General features: G+C 44.4%; 1 protein-coding gene across 2 annotated transcripts in view; it reads left to right on the top strand.

The window, feature by feature from the left end:
* The window catches only part of LOC133425018 (methyl-CpG-binding domain protein 5-like), a 46,134-nt gene extending 37,150 nt beyond the window's left edge, over positions 1-8,984 (top strand). For both annotated transcript variants that reach the window (XM_061715664.1, XM_061715665.1), the window contains exons 6-10: positions 1,978-2,168; positions 4,246-5,370; positions 5,453-5,526; positions 7,734-7,809; positions 7,893-8,984. In XM_061715664.1, the coding sequence (XP_061571648.1) occupies positions 1,978-2,168; positions 4,246-5,370; positions 5,453-5,526; positions 7,734-7,809; positions 7,893-7,934 (1,508 nt within the window). In that variant the 3' untranslated portion in view covers positions 7,935-8,984. The remainder of the gene's footprint in view (positions 1-1,977; positions 2,169-4,245; positions 5,371-5,452; positions 5,527-7,733; positions 7,810-7,892) is intronic.
* Positions 8,985-13,189: the final 4,205 nt, after the last annotated feature.

Genomic DNA, 13,189 nt, shown 5'->3' with positions numbered 1-13,189 from the left:
TTTCTGAGCAGCTCGAGAGCTTTGAATCCCCCCACCTACCACACACACACACACACACACACACACACACACACACACACACACACAGTCTTGCATCAACAAATACTCCAAAGTTCATTGTAAACCCCCACAGACCCCCTGCCACCCAGCTGACCGCCGCCCCCATCCCCCAGCAGTCTAAAAATCACTCCACCCCTCCACCCACCCGACTCCCCCAACAAGCTTCCTGGCAGCGGACAGCACCACCAATCATCACTGGGTTCCCATGGCAACCTCCCCCGGCAACAGCCGTCACTATATCATAGCGGTACTGGAGGATGTGGGGAGGACGGGGGGAGGGGGTCGGCCGAGTCGTGGCTCTCAGCGTCGGAGAGGAGGGAGGGGGGTGGAAAGAAAAGAGGAAAGGGGAAGAAAAAAAAATGGAGAACACACACAGCTGCCCCTCAGCTACGTAGCATCGCACCAGCTGCTCCAGTCGCCGCTCGGCCACGCACACACCAACAACAACACACACACAAACACGTCAGGCCTCGGAGATTTGGTATTTGCCTGGGCTTTGTCTGCCCAACGTTGCTGCCGGGCCGTCTCCTCATTCATTGATACATCTGTGGCCTTGATGTATTTTGTTCATGCTCCGTCCTCGGATGCTTCGCTAACAAGTCTGGCTGTTCATCTGGCAGCTCGTCCATCTGCCGGTTTTAGGGTGCAACAGATTGTTAATGTGCGACTTTTTCTTTTGTCCCGAGTCTGGGCTCAGGAACGTTTTGTCAACAGCTTTGCCATTGATTTTGTCTTGTTTTATAAAAGCCGTAGATTTGAAAATGTCACAGCGCTTCTGTCAAAAGAAAACGCATGATAATACCAGGAGCACCGACAATGGGACCAGAAATCTGTACCAGTTGTCATTTGTGATTGTGTTTGGGACATCTTGGAAAACGCAGAGCAGGATGAGATATTAAGTTGAAGCAAGAACAAACTAATTGATATTCATCCTCTTCCTAACGAGTGACAGGGATCGTTCACACATTAAAAATACTTATGTTTAACCCGTTTTTGAGATATTTTCGACCCAAACAAAACACAAATAGAGCAGCAAGATTATTTCTGAAGCGCAAAAGAGCAGGAAATACTCGAACTAGAACCTACTCGGCTCTACTCGTCTCATCTCAGCTCGGCCTGGTTTCTTTTCCATAACAATCCACCTGGAGCCGAAGTAGGAGGTTGGAGAAGCTGCTGTGACGTATTTGATTGTGTATCTAAACGAAGAAGACAACAACTCTAAAGATGTAGAACCTGGAGGAGATGATAGATGTGCTACTGGGTCTGTGGCTTGTGTTTGATATCAAGTTAAAAAATGAGAGTGAGAGAAACTTCAAGCTGCAACGCTTTTTAATTTTGTTTAGTTTCTCTCAGCGCTGCTGAAAAGTCAGCTGGATCCGTGAGCAGCTATGAAGAGACAGAGCTCCTGGTAGATCTGGTCGTTCCTTATCTCCTCTAGATCCCTTTTTAATTCTCTCCTCAGCACCAGGTTTATGAACATCTGACCCTCAGAGTTGGATCATGGAACAGATGTTTGCTGGTTGAATAAAATGAACAAGAATCCGTCAGAGTCTCTTTCTCTGATTTCCTCCTCCTGACTCAGACGTCTGACTCCAACCCCCCGACCAATCGGTGGCCTGTAGTGTGATGATGTCAGATACAGCCGACTCAGCAGCTTAGAACCTCGGCAGAATAGATCAGAAAAGTATCTACTCGGCACGTTAGACCCCTGGTGGAAAAGAACCAAACTGGGGCGAGTCCAGTCGGTCTGTGTAGGTACCAGTGGAAAAGCGCCATTCCAAGCCCTCCTTTGTTCTGATTGGATAATGTGAATGTGAAATGAAATGTACTTGTGACCCGATGTTTACTGGCTGTGAAGAATCGGTAGAGGTGTGAGTTGTCCTGACCCGTTAAACCCACACCCTGCTGGTTTTTCAGGAACCCCCTCGTCTCTGGCCGTCCTGCAGCCTCACGCCAAGGCCGGAGGTCCGCTGTACCAGCAGCAGGTCCACCAGGGCCTCTCCCACCCGGCCTACCAGGGCCAGCAGCACTTCCCAGACAACCCGTCCTACGCTGAGGGCAACAGCGCCAGTGCGGGCTCCATGGCCTGCCTCTACCAGAACTACCAGGTGAGACGCAGAGGTGGCTTTTCAGATTTTGGCCCAGTCCCAATACTCCCACTAGTCCTACTTTTCATCACTACCCCTAAATTTTGCACGTTCCTGTGAGGGTAGTGGTGTCCCAATTCCTCTTTTCACCTAGTGGTAGTGGCTTAAACGAGGGCTAGGGGGCATCAATCTAGCCCTACAGAGCGAGGGATTTCAGATGCTGACTCACCGACCGAGGGCCAGAAAAATTTCCCAGAATGCTTTTTGTCGTCATTTGCGGACTGAATAAAAAAAAAAACATGGCGGACATTTCTTATTTTTTAGAGAATAAAATCAATATTTTGAGTTAGTTTATGCATAAAAATGCGTTTTGATTACATTTCTAGCGAGAAATATATATTTTACTTTCATAATATTCACTCAGTGAATGTACATAATCACTCGTTTGCCCGTTGTTGCAAAGTCTTTTTCAAACCTCGCCAGAATAAAAGCTGATTTATGGTTCCGCGTTCCACCAACGCAGAGCCTACGGCGTAGGTTACGCGGCGACGCGTGCCGTACGGCGTAGGCTCTGCGTCGATTTAACGCGGAACCATAAATCAGCGCCGGCAGGCTGTCCTCATCTCGAAAACTTTGGAGCAAATTTCTTAACAGGCGTAGTTACAACTGTTAGATTTCATCTATTAAACCAACATTTATCTTCCTAAATGATTTATTTCAGCCAGCGGTAATTCTCCACAGAGCTGCAGGTTTCTCCCCGGGACGACGGTGCAGGTTGACCCGGCCGTGAGCTGCTGCTGCTCCGAGCCGGCGGCTCTTCTCCCAAAACATCGGATCAAATTTCTTAACAGGCGTTATTTGGATAAACTGAGCCCAGGTTGGGGATCTTAAAGGAGCATGAGGCAGGATTTATGAAAAACATTAGTATACATTTTAAGTTTTCTAGTAATAATGTCAGATGAAGCGTTCCAAACCCAAAAGAATGTTTCCTCTAGTGTATCTCTCCGTTGCCTTGAACAGGCTGTGTGCTGCAAAATGTGCTGCAATTCCGGACCAGAATTTCCCGCGCTGGGCTGTGGATGTGACGTCACATGACGCTGCATGCACGTTCTCCCCGTTCTCCCGTGCCGGTGTGGGTACCAGATTGTATCGGGCTGCAATATTTTCCCCGGAAGTGTGCATTTTTTCCCCGCGATGGTATTTTAGTCAGAAGCAGCAGATCATAGTGGAGGTAAAAGGGAGAAGAAACATATACAAGGAATTATCAGAATTATCAGTGATCTTACTGACATAGGCTAAAAAAATATTAGAGTTAAAATATTTATTAGGGACTATTTTCATTAGACAATTGGGAGATTCATCAGTGAGCTGAAACAATAATAGCCTACTATGTACAGTATAGGGTAAACAATCTTTTGCTTGCTGCATAGCAGTAAGCAGTTAAATATTTTGATCTTAATAGACATTTTAAATTATCGATTTGCTTTATTACATTTATTAATCATCAGTTTTCACAAGACGGAACGTCATCAAAAACGTCATCACGTACGGTCAAAAGCCAATCACAAGACGAAACGTCATCACGTACGGGGAGCCGGTAAAAAAAAGCAGGTGGGAAAAAAAAGCACCGACACCGGCTTCACTGTTGGCTGCAGTACCCCCAACGGCCGTCGTGGCGAAGGGTGGCGCTAGAGAGTCTCATTTCTTAAAAGGAGCCTCATGCTCCTTTAACGGTTACTTTTACGCCTGAAAAAATATTAAAACTTAATAAAGTGGCATATTAACAGCGCTACAGCTGAAATTAAAACAGCTTTTATCTCTGGGCTTCCTGATATGGTGTGACGTTTGTGCAAACGTAACTACGCAGTCGCTTACGTACCTGAACGTAAACCACGCAGTGACGTAGCACGCAAAATTTAGGGGTAGTGCTGAAAAGTAGGAGTAGTGGGAGTATTGGGACAGGGCCCAGGGAAGATTTCAAGGGCCCTAAAATTTGTGGCTTCTTTTTTAGGGCTAGTGGTAGAAAGTAGGGGGAGTATTGGGATTGGCCCTTTACCTGGTCGGGGAGAGAGAACTGAGCGTGTTTGTGTGCCGACAGCAGGGGATGTTGCAGCACCCAGCGTTTGGGGAGGACCACCAGCCCCCTGGTGAGGGTCTTCCAGTGGGTCCAGCGGGCCCGGACAGGGCCACTGGGGGAGGCCCCGAGGTGGTGGATGCCATCTACCGGGCCGTGGTGGACGCCGCCAGCAAGGGCATGCACGTGACCATCACCACCACGGTGAGCGGCACCACGCAGGCCAGCCCGGTGCCCGCCCTCAGCGCCATGAGTGCCTTCACCGCCTCCATCGGGGAGCCCGTCAGCCTCCCCCAGGCCGTCAGCGCCGTCCTGCACGGCCACCCGGACGGGGAGATGCTCCCCAAGCAGGCCCGGCCCCGGCTGGTGAGGCCGGGCCGGGGCCACAAGAACATGGATCCGGGGAAAAGGACTCCGGACGGCCCCGAGGTCGGCGACTACTTCCGGTCCCCGGGCCGCGGCACCCCCCGAGGGCAGTGGGACGGGGAGCAGCACGGCGGGGGCTTCGACGGCCACAGCAGCAGCACCTGGGGAGGGGAGGAGTTTCTGGAGTGCTCCACGCAGGTGAGGAGTAGTCCCTGCATAGAGCGGCCCGCCAGCCTGGCCCCCGCCCCGCCCTGCCCCTCAGGGGGGGCCGGAGACCACGGCCTGGCCCTGGCCCCCGACAAGGCCTTCCTGGAGGACGGGTACCGCTTCAACTGCATCCGGGCCCCGGCCAACTTCAAGGAGCACCTGGAGCAGACGGTGGAGCGCTGCGCCCACATCAACGGCTCCACGCCTCACTACAGCAGCCGGGGCTACGGGGAGGTGCTGGGGCCCCCCCGGCAGGAGCTGACGGGGGACGACCAGTCCCCCAGCTCCTCCACCAGCCTGGAGGGCCCGCTGGCCACGGCCAAGGACTACAGCCACTACAACGGCCACTTCAACGGCATGGCGCCCAGCCCCTCGGACACCAAGAGCCTGAGCAGCGAGGAAGACCTGCGGCAGCCCGACTCCCCCTCGTCGGAGCTGCTGCACTACCGCTCCAGAACCTTCAACATGGGAGACCTGGTCTGGGGCCAGCTCAAGGGCTTCCCGTCCTGGCCCGCCAAGCTGGCCGGGGAGGAGCAGCTGCACAGCGCCGCCATGCCGCTGCGAGACCAGGCCAAGGTGAGACGCTGGTTTATTAAAAATTACTTCCTGGTGGCTGAATGTTCCTGAATGTCCTTGAATGCCTCCCGTCTCTCTGCAGGTGGAGCCGGAGAAGCTAAAAACACTAACTCACGACTTGGAGGCGCTGGACCGAGCCGCCAAACGAGGCCTCAAGTAAGTTCACGGTGACGGAGCTGATGTTCACCACACCTGTCAAGTTCTGGATTTAAAAATACGGGAAATGTTCTGCCACTGTCCCACCAGCCCAACCGACGTCCAGTATCTTACATTTTAAGATAGATTTACGAGAAATCCAAAATAACTACCTGTCAAACACTTAAAAAAACTATAATAATACTGAATAATACTAAAACTATAATAATACTGAATAATACTAAAACTATAATACTAAAACTAATAATACTGAATAATACTAAAACTATAATAATACTGAATAATACTAAAACTATAATAATACTGAATAATACTAAAACTATAATAATAAAACTAATAATACTGAATACTAAAACTATAATAATAAAACTGTAATAATACTGAATAATACTAAAACTATAATAATACTGAATAATACTAAAACTATAATACTAAAACTAATACTGAATAATACTAAAACTATAATAATAAAACTAATAATACTGAATAATACTAAAACTATAATAATAAAACTAATAATACTGAATAATACTAAAACTATAATAATAAAACTGTAATAATACTGAATAATACTAAAACTATAATAATACTGAATAATACTAAAACTATAATAATACAACTATAATACTGAATAATACTAAAACTATAACAATACTGAATAATACTAAAACTATAATAATAAAACTATAATAATACTGAATAATACTAAAACTATAATAATAAACTACAATTATTTGCTCAGAATTTGATAGTTCTACCTTTGTTGATACTGAAATGCTATGTACTTCCTATAATTCCTATAATAGAGCCTCAATGAAAACACAAAGGGGAATTAAAGCACATTTTAAATATTTTCAGTTTATACACACATTGATTGTCTTCAGGTAAACATCGTTCTTCCCCTGTGAGACACTAAAATCCCAGTTACACATCTTTCAGAACACGTAACTGAGCCCCATCCGCCTCCTCTTTAAGACAGTACATTTTTGATCCAAATTTTAGAGAAATTTACACGAAGTCTTCGCTTTTTGGGCAGAAATGCCTTCTCTCGAGGGACAAGTGGTGCAGCTGGTAGTGAAGCCGTCTCACAGCAAGAAGGTCCTGGGTTCGATTCCTGCCATGGACGCTGTGGGCGCTGAAGTGCGTGTTAGTTCCCCCATGACTTCAATAACGTGATCCTTCCACACGTCCGGCAGGAGAAACCCCACCTGCTCACTCCTCAGCTTAAGAAGGAGACCTGAGCTCAATGCAGGGTCTCCCTGGGTTTCTCCCTCGGGATAAAAATATTAAAAAAAATAAATAAAAAAAAAATGCCTTCTCTCTCGTTACATCCATCCATCTCTGATTTGTTGTTCCGAGTTTGCTCCCGTTGTCGCCATAATTCAGTTTGCTGTTTAACAATTATTATATATATAATATAATATATACAGGACTGTCTCAGAAAATTAGAATATTGTGATAAAGTTCTTTATTTTCTGTAATGCAATTTAAAAAAAAAAAAAAAAAAAAAAAAAATGTCATACATTCTGGATTCATTACAAATCAACTGAAATATTGCAAGCCTTTTATTATTTTAATATTGCTGATTATGGCTTACAGTTTAAGATTAAGATTCCCAGAATATTCAAATTTTTTGAGATAGGATATTTGAGTTTTCTTAAGCTGTAAGCCATGATCAGCAATATTAAAATAATAAAAGGCTTGCAATATTTCTGTTGATTTGTAATGAATCCAGAATGTATGACATTTTTGTTTTTTTAATTGCATTACAGAAAATCACAATATTCTAATTTTCTGATACAGTCCTGTATTATCATAAAACAGAAGATTTATGGGAAAATAATAATACGGGAGGACGGTGGGAAAGAGGGGTAAAATACGGTAAAATACGGTAGTTTCCGAGCCAAAATGGGAAACTTGACAGGTGTGGATGTTCACACGTACCTGCTGATGTTTGAAATCCCGTTTCAGAGCAAGTTGGTGTCTAGTTTGACTCCAGGTTTGTGCAGCTGAACACTGCCCCCTAGTGGTCAAAGTGTTCCACACACACACACACACACACACACACACACACACACACACACACACACACACACACACACACACACACACACACACACACACACACACACACACACACACACACACACCACAGTCCTCCTGGTTGCATGGGTCTGAAAGTTAATCCTGTAAATGTTCTCCAACAGACCGGGGAAACTCAATAATCACTTGGAAGCTGCTATCCACGAGGCCATGAGTGAACTCGATAAGATGTCGGGAACAGTGAGTGTCTGCTCCTCTGATCTGGTGAGAATGCTCTGCTCTCCCGTCCAGCCCTCCTCACCTGCCGTGATCTCTGTCCCCAGGTGAAGCTCCCCAAGCCCAAGAGGAGGAAGATCTCCAGATAACAGTGAATGTGTCGTCTCAAGAACGTCCTCAAAGCCTTCAGAGACTTGGTCTGTTCAGCCTTGAAGCGATCTGAGCTCTCTCCCAGGTGCTACACACGGACTCTCAGTGGTACTTCATCCTTGATGACAACCTGACTTCATGACTGACCACGGAAGGTGCTGGAAAATCCAATCACCAATACAGTTTTAACTGTAGGAAGAAAAAAACCAACAAAAAAAACAAGAGAAACGGTTGCAATTTGTCTACAGCTCACTGAATTTATTTTTTTCTAGTATAAGATAGTAAAATAAACAAAAAAAGCTGCAAGCATTACCTTACATATTTAAGAAAAATAGACAGTCCAAATATTTCTGATACATTTTCAATATGTATATAGATAATCCTGAAATTTCATGCTATTCAGAATTGTATGTAAATATTGTACAATGTCATGTACAAGCGTACCTAATGCACATTTTATCTTTTATTGTACAAAAACAAAGCAGAGGAAGCGTACCAATGTCTTGGTTTCTATTCAGAAGTGCGGTTGCGTTTGGGCCGCATGCGTAGGACGAATAAGATACAGCCTAAAGCTTTTATATGACCAACCGGAGTCGTGCCGTTTTTCCTTCCTTGGTTCCGTACGGGGCCGGCGACGGGCCGGCGCGGGTCCTCACTCCTCCGTTACCGTGGCAACGTCACACCGGTCCGGCGTTTCTTTACGAAAACCCAAACCAGAATGAACTTTACCAGCAGAAAGAGTTCAGCGCGACAAAGGTCGGGGGTCGTCACCGGGCCGGCGGAGGGAAAAGTCCAGCCCGTTTGTAGTTTTCACTCCTCAGGTACGTTCCAGGCCGCCGGGAGAACCAGTCTGGTTCTGCTACACATGGTACCGAACACCCCGCACCATTTAAAGTCTCTGTCCAGAGGCCGATTCTTCTGGTACCACCTCCTGTCCAGTCTGGAGGAAACGGAGCAGTTCAGGGCCAGAACGGTCCGTGGACTTCACCATCCGGTTTTTGTTTTGAAATGACAAAATAAAAATAGAGAAATAATCCAAAATAATCCGTTTCCCATCTTTTGTTTTGATAATAAAAAACAGAAAACGAACCGTTATCCGTTATCCGATTTCATTGATGTTTGAAAATCGAAATTGGGAATTAAAACAGAGTGGAAAACTCTTTTCTCTATTTCCTATCCAGTATGTTAGAGTTCAGTACATGTTATTGATTGGACGCTGCAGCTGAACGGACTGTCACAACATCATGACGGAGTGAAGACAGATTACAGATTAAACTCATGTTTCACTCCCAGGTTTCAGATTGGATTTATTTTCTGTTTCAACATTAAAAAAATCTAAAAATGTTAATTTTCAATCTGATCAACAAAAGAACCAGAAACAACTTTGTTAATTTATTACTGCGCATGTGCAATCCCCCCATTTGTCCAATCCTTGTTTTCAGTATCCTCCAACGAATAGGAAATAGAGAAAAGAGTTTTCCACTCGCTGTTTTAATTCACAATTTCGATTTTCAAACACATCAATGAAATCGGATAACGGATATTGGATAACGGATAACGATCCGTTTTCCGTTTTTATTATCAAAACAAAAGATGGGGAACGGATTATTTTGGATTATTTCTCTATTTTTATTTTGTCATTTCAAAACAAAAAACGGATGGATGAAGTCCACGGACCCAGAACCCCCAGAACCCCCAGAGCCCCCAGAGCCCCCTCCTGCACTTGATTCTGCTCCTCCGCCCCTGAGGCGTGGACCCGGTCCGGAGCTCGTCTCCCACCGGTTCTGAGCGGTCCCGGAAGCGCTGGGACCGAGACCCGGGGTGTTTCCCCCCCGACCCGGCCCGGGCCGGCTGCTGCCATCACGTTCTGGTGCTCATTTGTACGAGTTTTATTCTAGCCGTTTTTACCAGAATTCTAGCTTTAGTTAGCGTACCGAACCTCAGACAGAACTAGACCACGCAGAGGAAAACACTAACTCCACGGAAGCATTTCTCGCATTTAGGGGCCTTTTTGTTTTTGTTTTCTTGTTTATTGGTGTAAATTATTTATGTACAGTGCTTCATATTTATTTTAAGCTTTACAAATATAATAGATGGCAATAATACTACCAAGAGTTGAGAACTCGAGCCTTATATGTGTGTATATATGTTTTTCATGGATCGTGTACTCTCTCCATCATAGATGTCATATTCCCTCTTCTTTTATTTAAGTTTGTTTTGTTTCTTGAGGCCTGTTGTTGTTACAGATTGTCACAGGTTTCTTGGGTAATATTTATGAATTATGCACCTCTGGAGTTGTGAAATGCAGTTTTTAACACTACACATTGAACGCAGTCGCGGCTCGATCGATGGATCGGTCTGACAGTATTGGAAGCTCCGGATCAAAGCTGCTGCTCCGGGTCAGAACCCGACCCAGCAGCCCCAAACCACGGCAGAAAAACCACGTGCAATAAAGCGCTGCATCTCTGGGGATTTCACGCCCGCTCCATCCTGCACGTCTCCCAGCATCCTCCAACCCTCACACTTCTCTGTCCTTTGTTTTTATTTCTTTGGTCAAAGTGTTTTTCTCTCATCTGTTCATTCGCGGGAGCGGATTACATTCACTAGAAAAGTAAAAACAAGAATTTTTCTTTTACTCTTTAAAAATAATTATTTTTTTTTCAGTTTTTCTGACTTTATTCTCCTGTCAGGTTAATAAACACTAAGATAATGTGCACCATAAATCCAATATTGGAGCTAAAATAGCTTTTACGACTGGATTCAAGTAAAAAAAAAAGAAAAATCCAGTAAAATGTTTTTTTCTGAGGAAAAACAAATCATCTATATTTTTCAAGTGAATGTAAAAACGCTTCTGCGTCTCAGAAACGCCACAATGTCATTTTTAACTGTAGAAATGATCATTTTACTCCGAAGTACCCTGAAAACAAAATCCTTGATGTGCAAACAACTTTATAACCTTAAAGCCAAATGAAACCCGACGGCCGTTTTGAACTTTGAACTCTCTGCTCTTCTTGAAGGTTCCTCTCCGACTCTCACTACGTTTGAAGGAAGTTCATTTCTCACTACAGAGGGATGAAACGTCTAATTGGGTCAAAATGTGCTTTTTTATTTATTTTTTCTTTGCAGACTCGAGTCTCGACGGTAAACTGGGGCGTATTTACTTTTCTTTCTACGTGACTTGGGTGTCGGACGTGTGAGCTCCTTCGGTAAAGTTCATTCTGCCCTTTTTATCCCGTTTTTTTGTGCAATGACTCGCAAGACGCCGCGTCACGCGTTACAGATGCGTCACTTTCATGTTGTTTGTCGTCAGAGCTCCAAACATTTGCGGTTGTCTGTTTTTCTTTCTTCCTCCTGCCTGTGATCGTGTGTGCTGGGGTGCGAGTACGACTTTTATTTGGTTTTCTGACCTCCACCTCATCTTCTCCCTCCTCCACCCTTTCGTTATCAGTATTTGATTTCTTCAGCTTGTAATTAAGTATATATTTCCTCACTAATATATACTTAACAGAAAATAGACTTGCGTGAAGTATGATGTGCACTTGTTTGCTCTAGTTTATTTTTCTCTCCGCATTAATGTGGACTAGGGATAGTTTGTCAGAGTCCATTATTTTGAGATTGTTTTGACTTTTTTTTTAAAAGGTTTGATGTAAGCAGCATTTTTTTGTAAATATTGTGAAACATTACGGTCATGCAGTGATGTAACATTTTGAATAATGTTGCACAGATGTTTAAGATATTAAAAACATGTTCACTCTTACTGGATGATGTGGTTTTTGGAGTGACTGGTCGTCTAGCGGTGACTCAGCACGGACCCGCGTTTCCTGCTGCGGAGCGCCCTCTGGTGGAGGAACCGAGAAACACTCAGAGTGAGAGCTGCAGTCAGTACTGGAGATGAGGGGGGATGAGGGGGGATGGCATCCCCCCTGAAATAAATACAGTCAAAATCCTCCCCCCCTGAAATAAAAACGGTCCAAATCATCCCCCCTGTAAAACTGACATCCCCCCTTTCCATCCTTTATGTCATTTCATCAATGAGTGTGGTTTTACTGCTATTTCAACATTCAGAGTCATCACCAGAAAAATAACACCAGAAAAATAACTTATTTGACAAATTTCACCCGTTTCAAGTAAATTCTTCACTTGAAATAAGTAGAAAAATCTGCCAGTGGGACAAGATTTATCTTCTTATTACAAGTAAAAAAATCTTGTTCCACTGGCAGATTTTTCTACTTATTTCAAGTGAAAATCTACTTGAAACAGGTAAAAATTTTTGTTTTTTTCCAGTGATGAGGCTTGTTTTAAGTGTAATGAGATTTTCTTACTAAAATGAGACATTTTAACTAGAAAATAAGACAAATATTCTTGTTAAGATTGTGAGTTTTTGCAGTGATCCATGTTACTTATCCTGTGAAGGACAGAGTCATATTGATAAGTTCAGAAAAGTGTTTTTTATTGTTGTGTTTTGATGTATTTGATGTAAGCCCAGTGGATATTTAAAGCTTACAGAAGGCTGCATTTAACTGCTGCTATGTCATTCCTGCAGTATTTCTGCAGGTGTTTTGGTCACTGCTATTATTTGTAATCAGCACAAATTATCTGTCCCCATATGATCAAATCCACCATACATTTTACAACTCGAGTACTGGCTGCAGTAATGAGGTGGGTCTGCCCACGGGGGACCCGGACCGGGCCTCAGAGGTCAAACCCGGCTCCAGGGTCCAGGGCAGCTCTTTCAGCAAAGGGTTGCCCCTCTGGAAGGAAATAAATGTCATTAAAATGATGTGATTACAAATGTGTGCTGTTATCATAATGATAACAGCATACTTTATACTCCTTATCCTTTTGTATCAAATGCTCCAGGTATTTTAGTAATTGCATGTTAGGAAGGAGCAGTGGGCTTTTCAGAAGACCCTCTGTAGACTTGTAGTCAAGACCTAAACCAAGACCAGACAGTATCGAGACCGAGACCAATAAAAACCTAGTTATTTCCTGATCCTGCGTGATTGTAGAACATCATCCTGGTTCAGCTAGTTTCCATATGAGCTTGTATTCAACTGCAGATCAATAACACAGAGAAGTGGATGATGATGTTGAACTCACTATAAATGTTTTCATCCATCAGCTGAGATCAGATATGTGTGGCGACTGCACTACCGCTATTTCTACACTATTGGAGGATTGACTCCAGTGTTTTAAGGATTGACACACACGACTACTAGCTAGTCCCAAAGTATCTACCAGAATAGCCAGCTCC

Source organism: Cololabis saira, chromosome 24, assembly GCF_033807715.1.
Source record: "Cololabis saira isolate AMF1-May2022 chromosome 24, fColSai1.1, whole genome shotgun sequence".
Lineage (NCBI taxonomy): Eukaryota > Metazoa > Chordata > Actinopteri > Beloniformes > Belonidae > Cololabis > Cololabis saira.
This window is presented reverse-complemented; position numbering and strand designations above follow the sequence as displayed.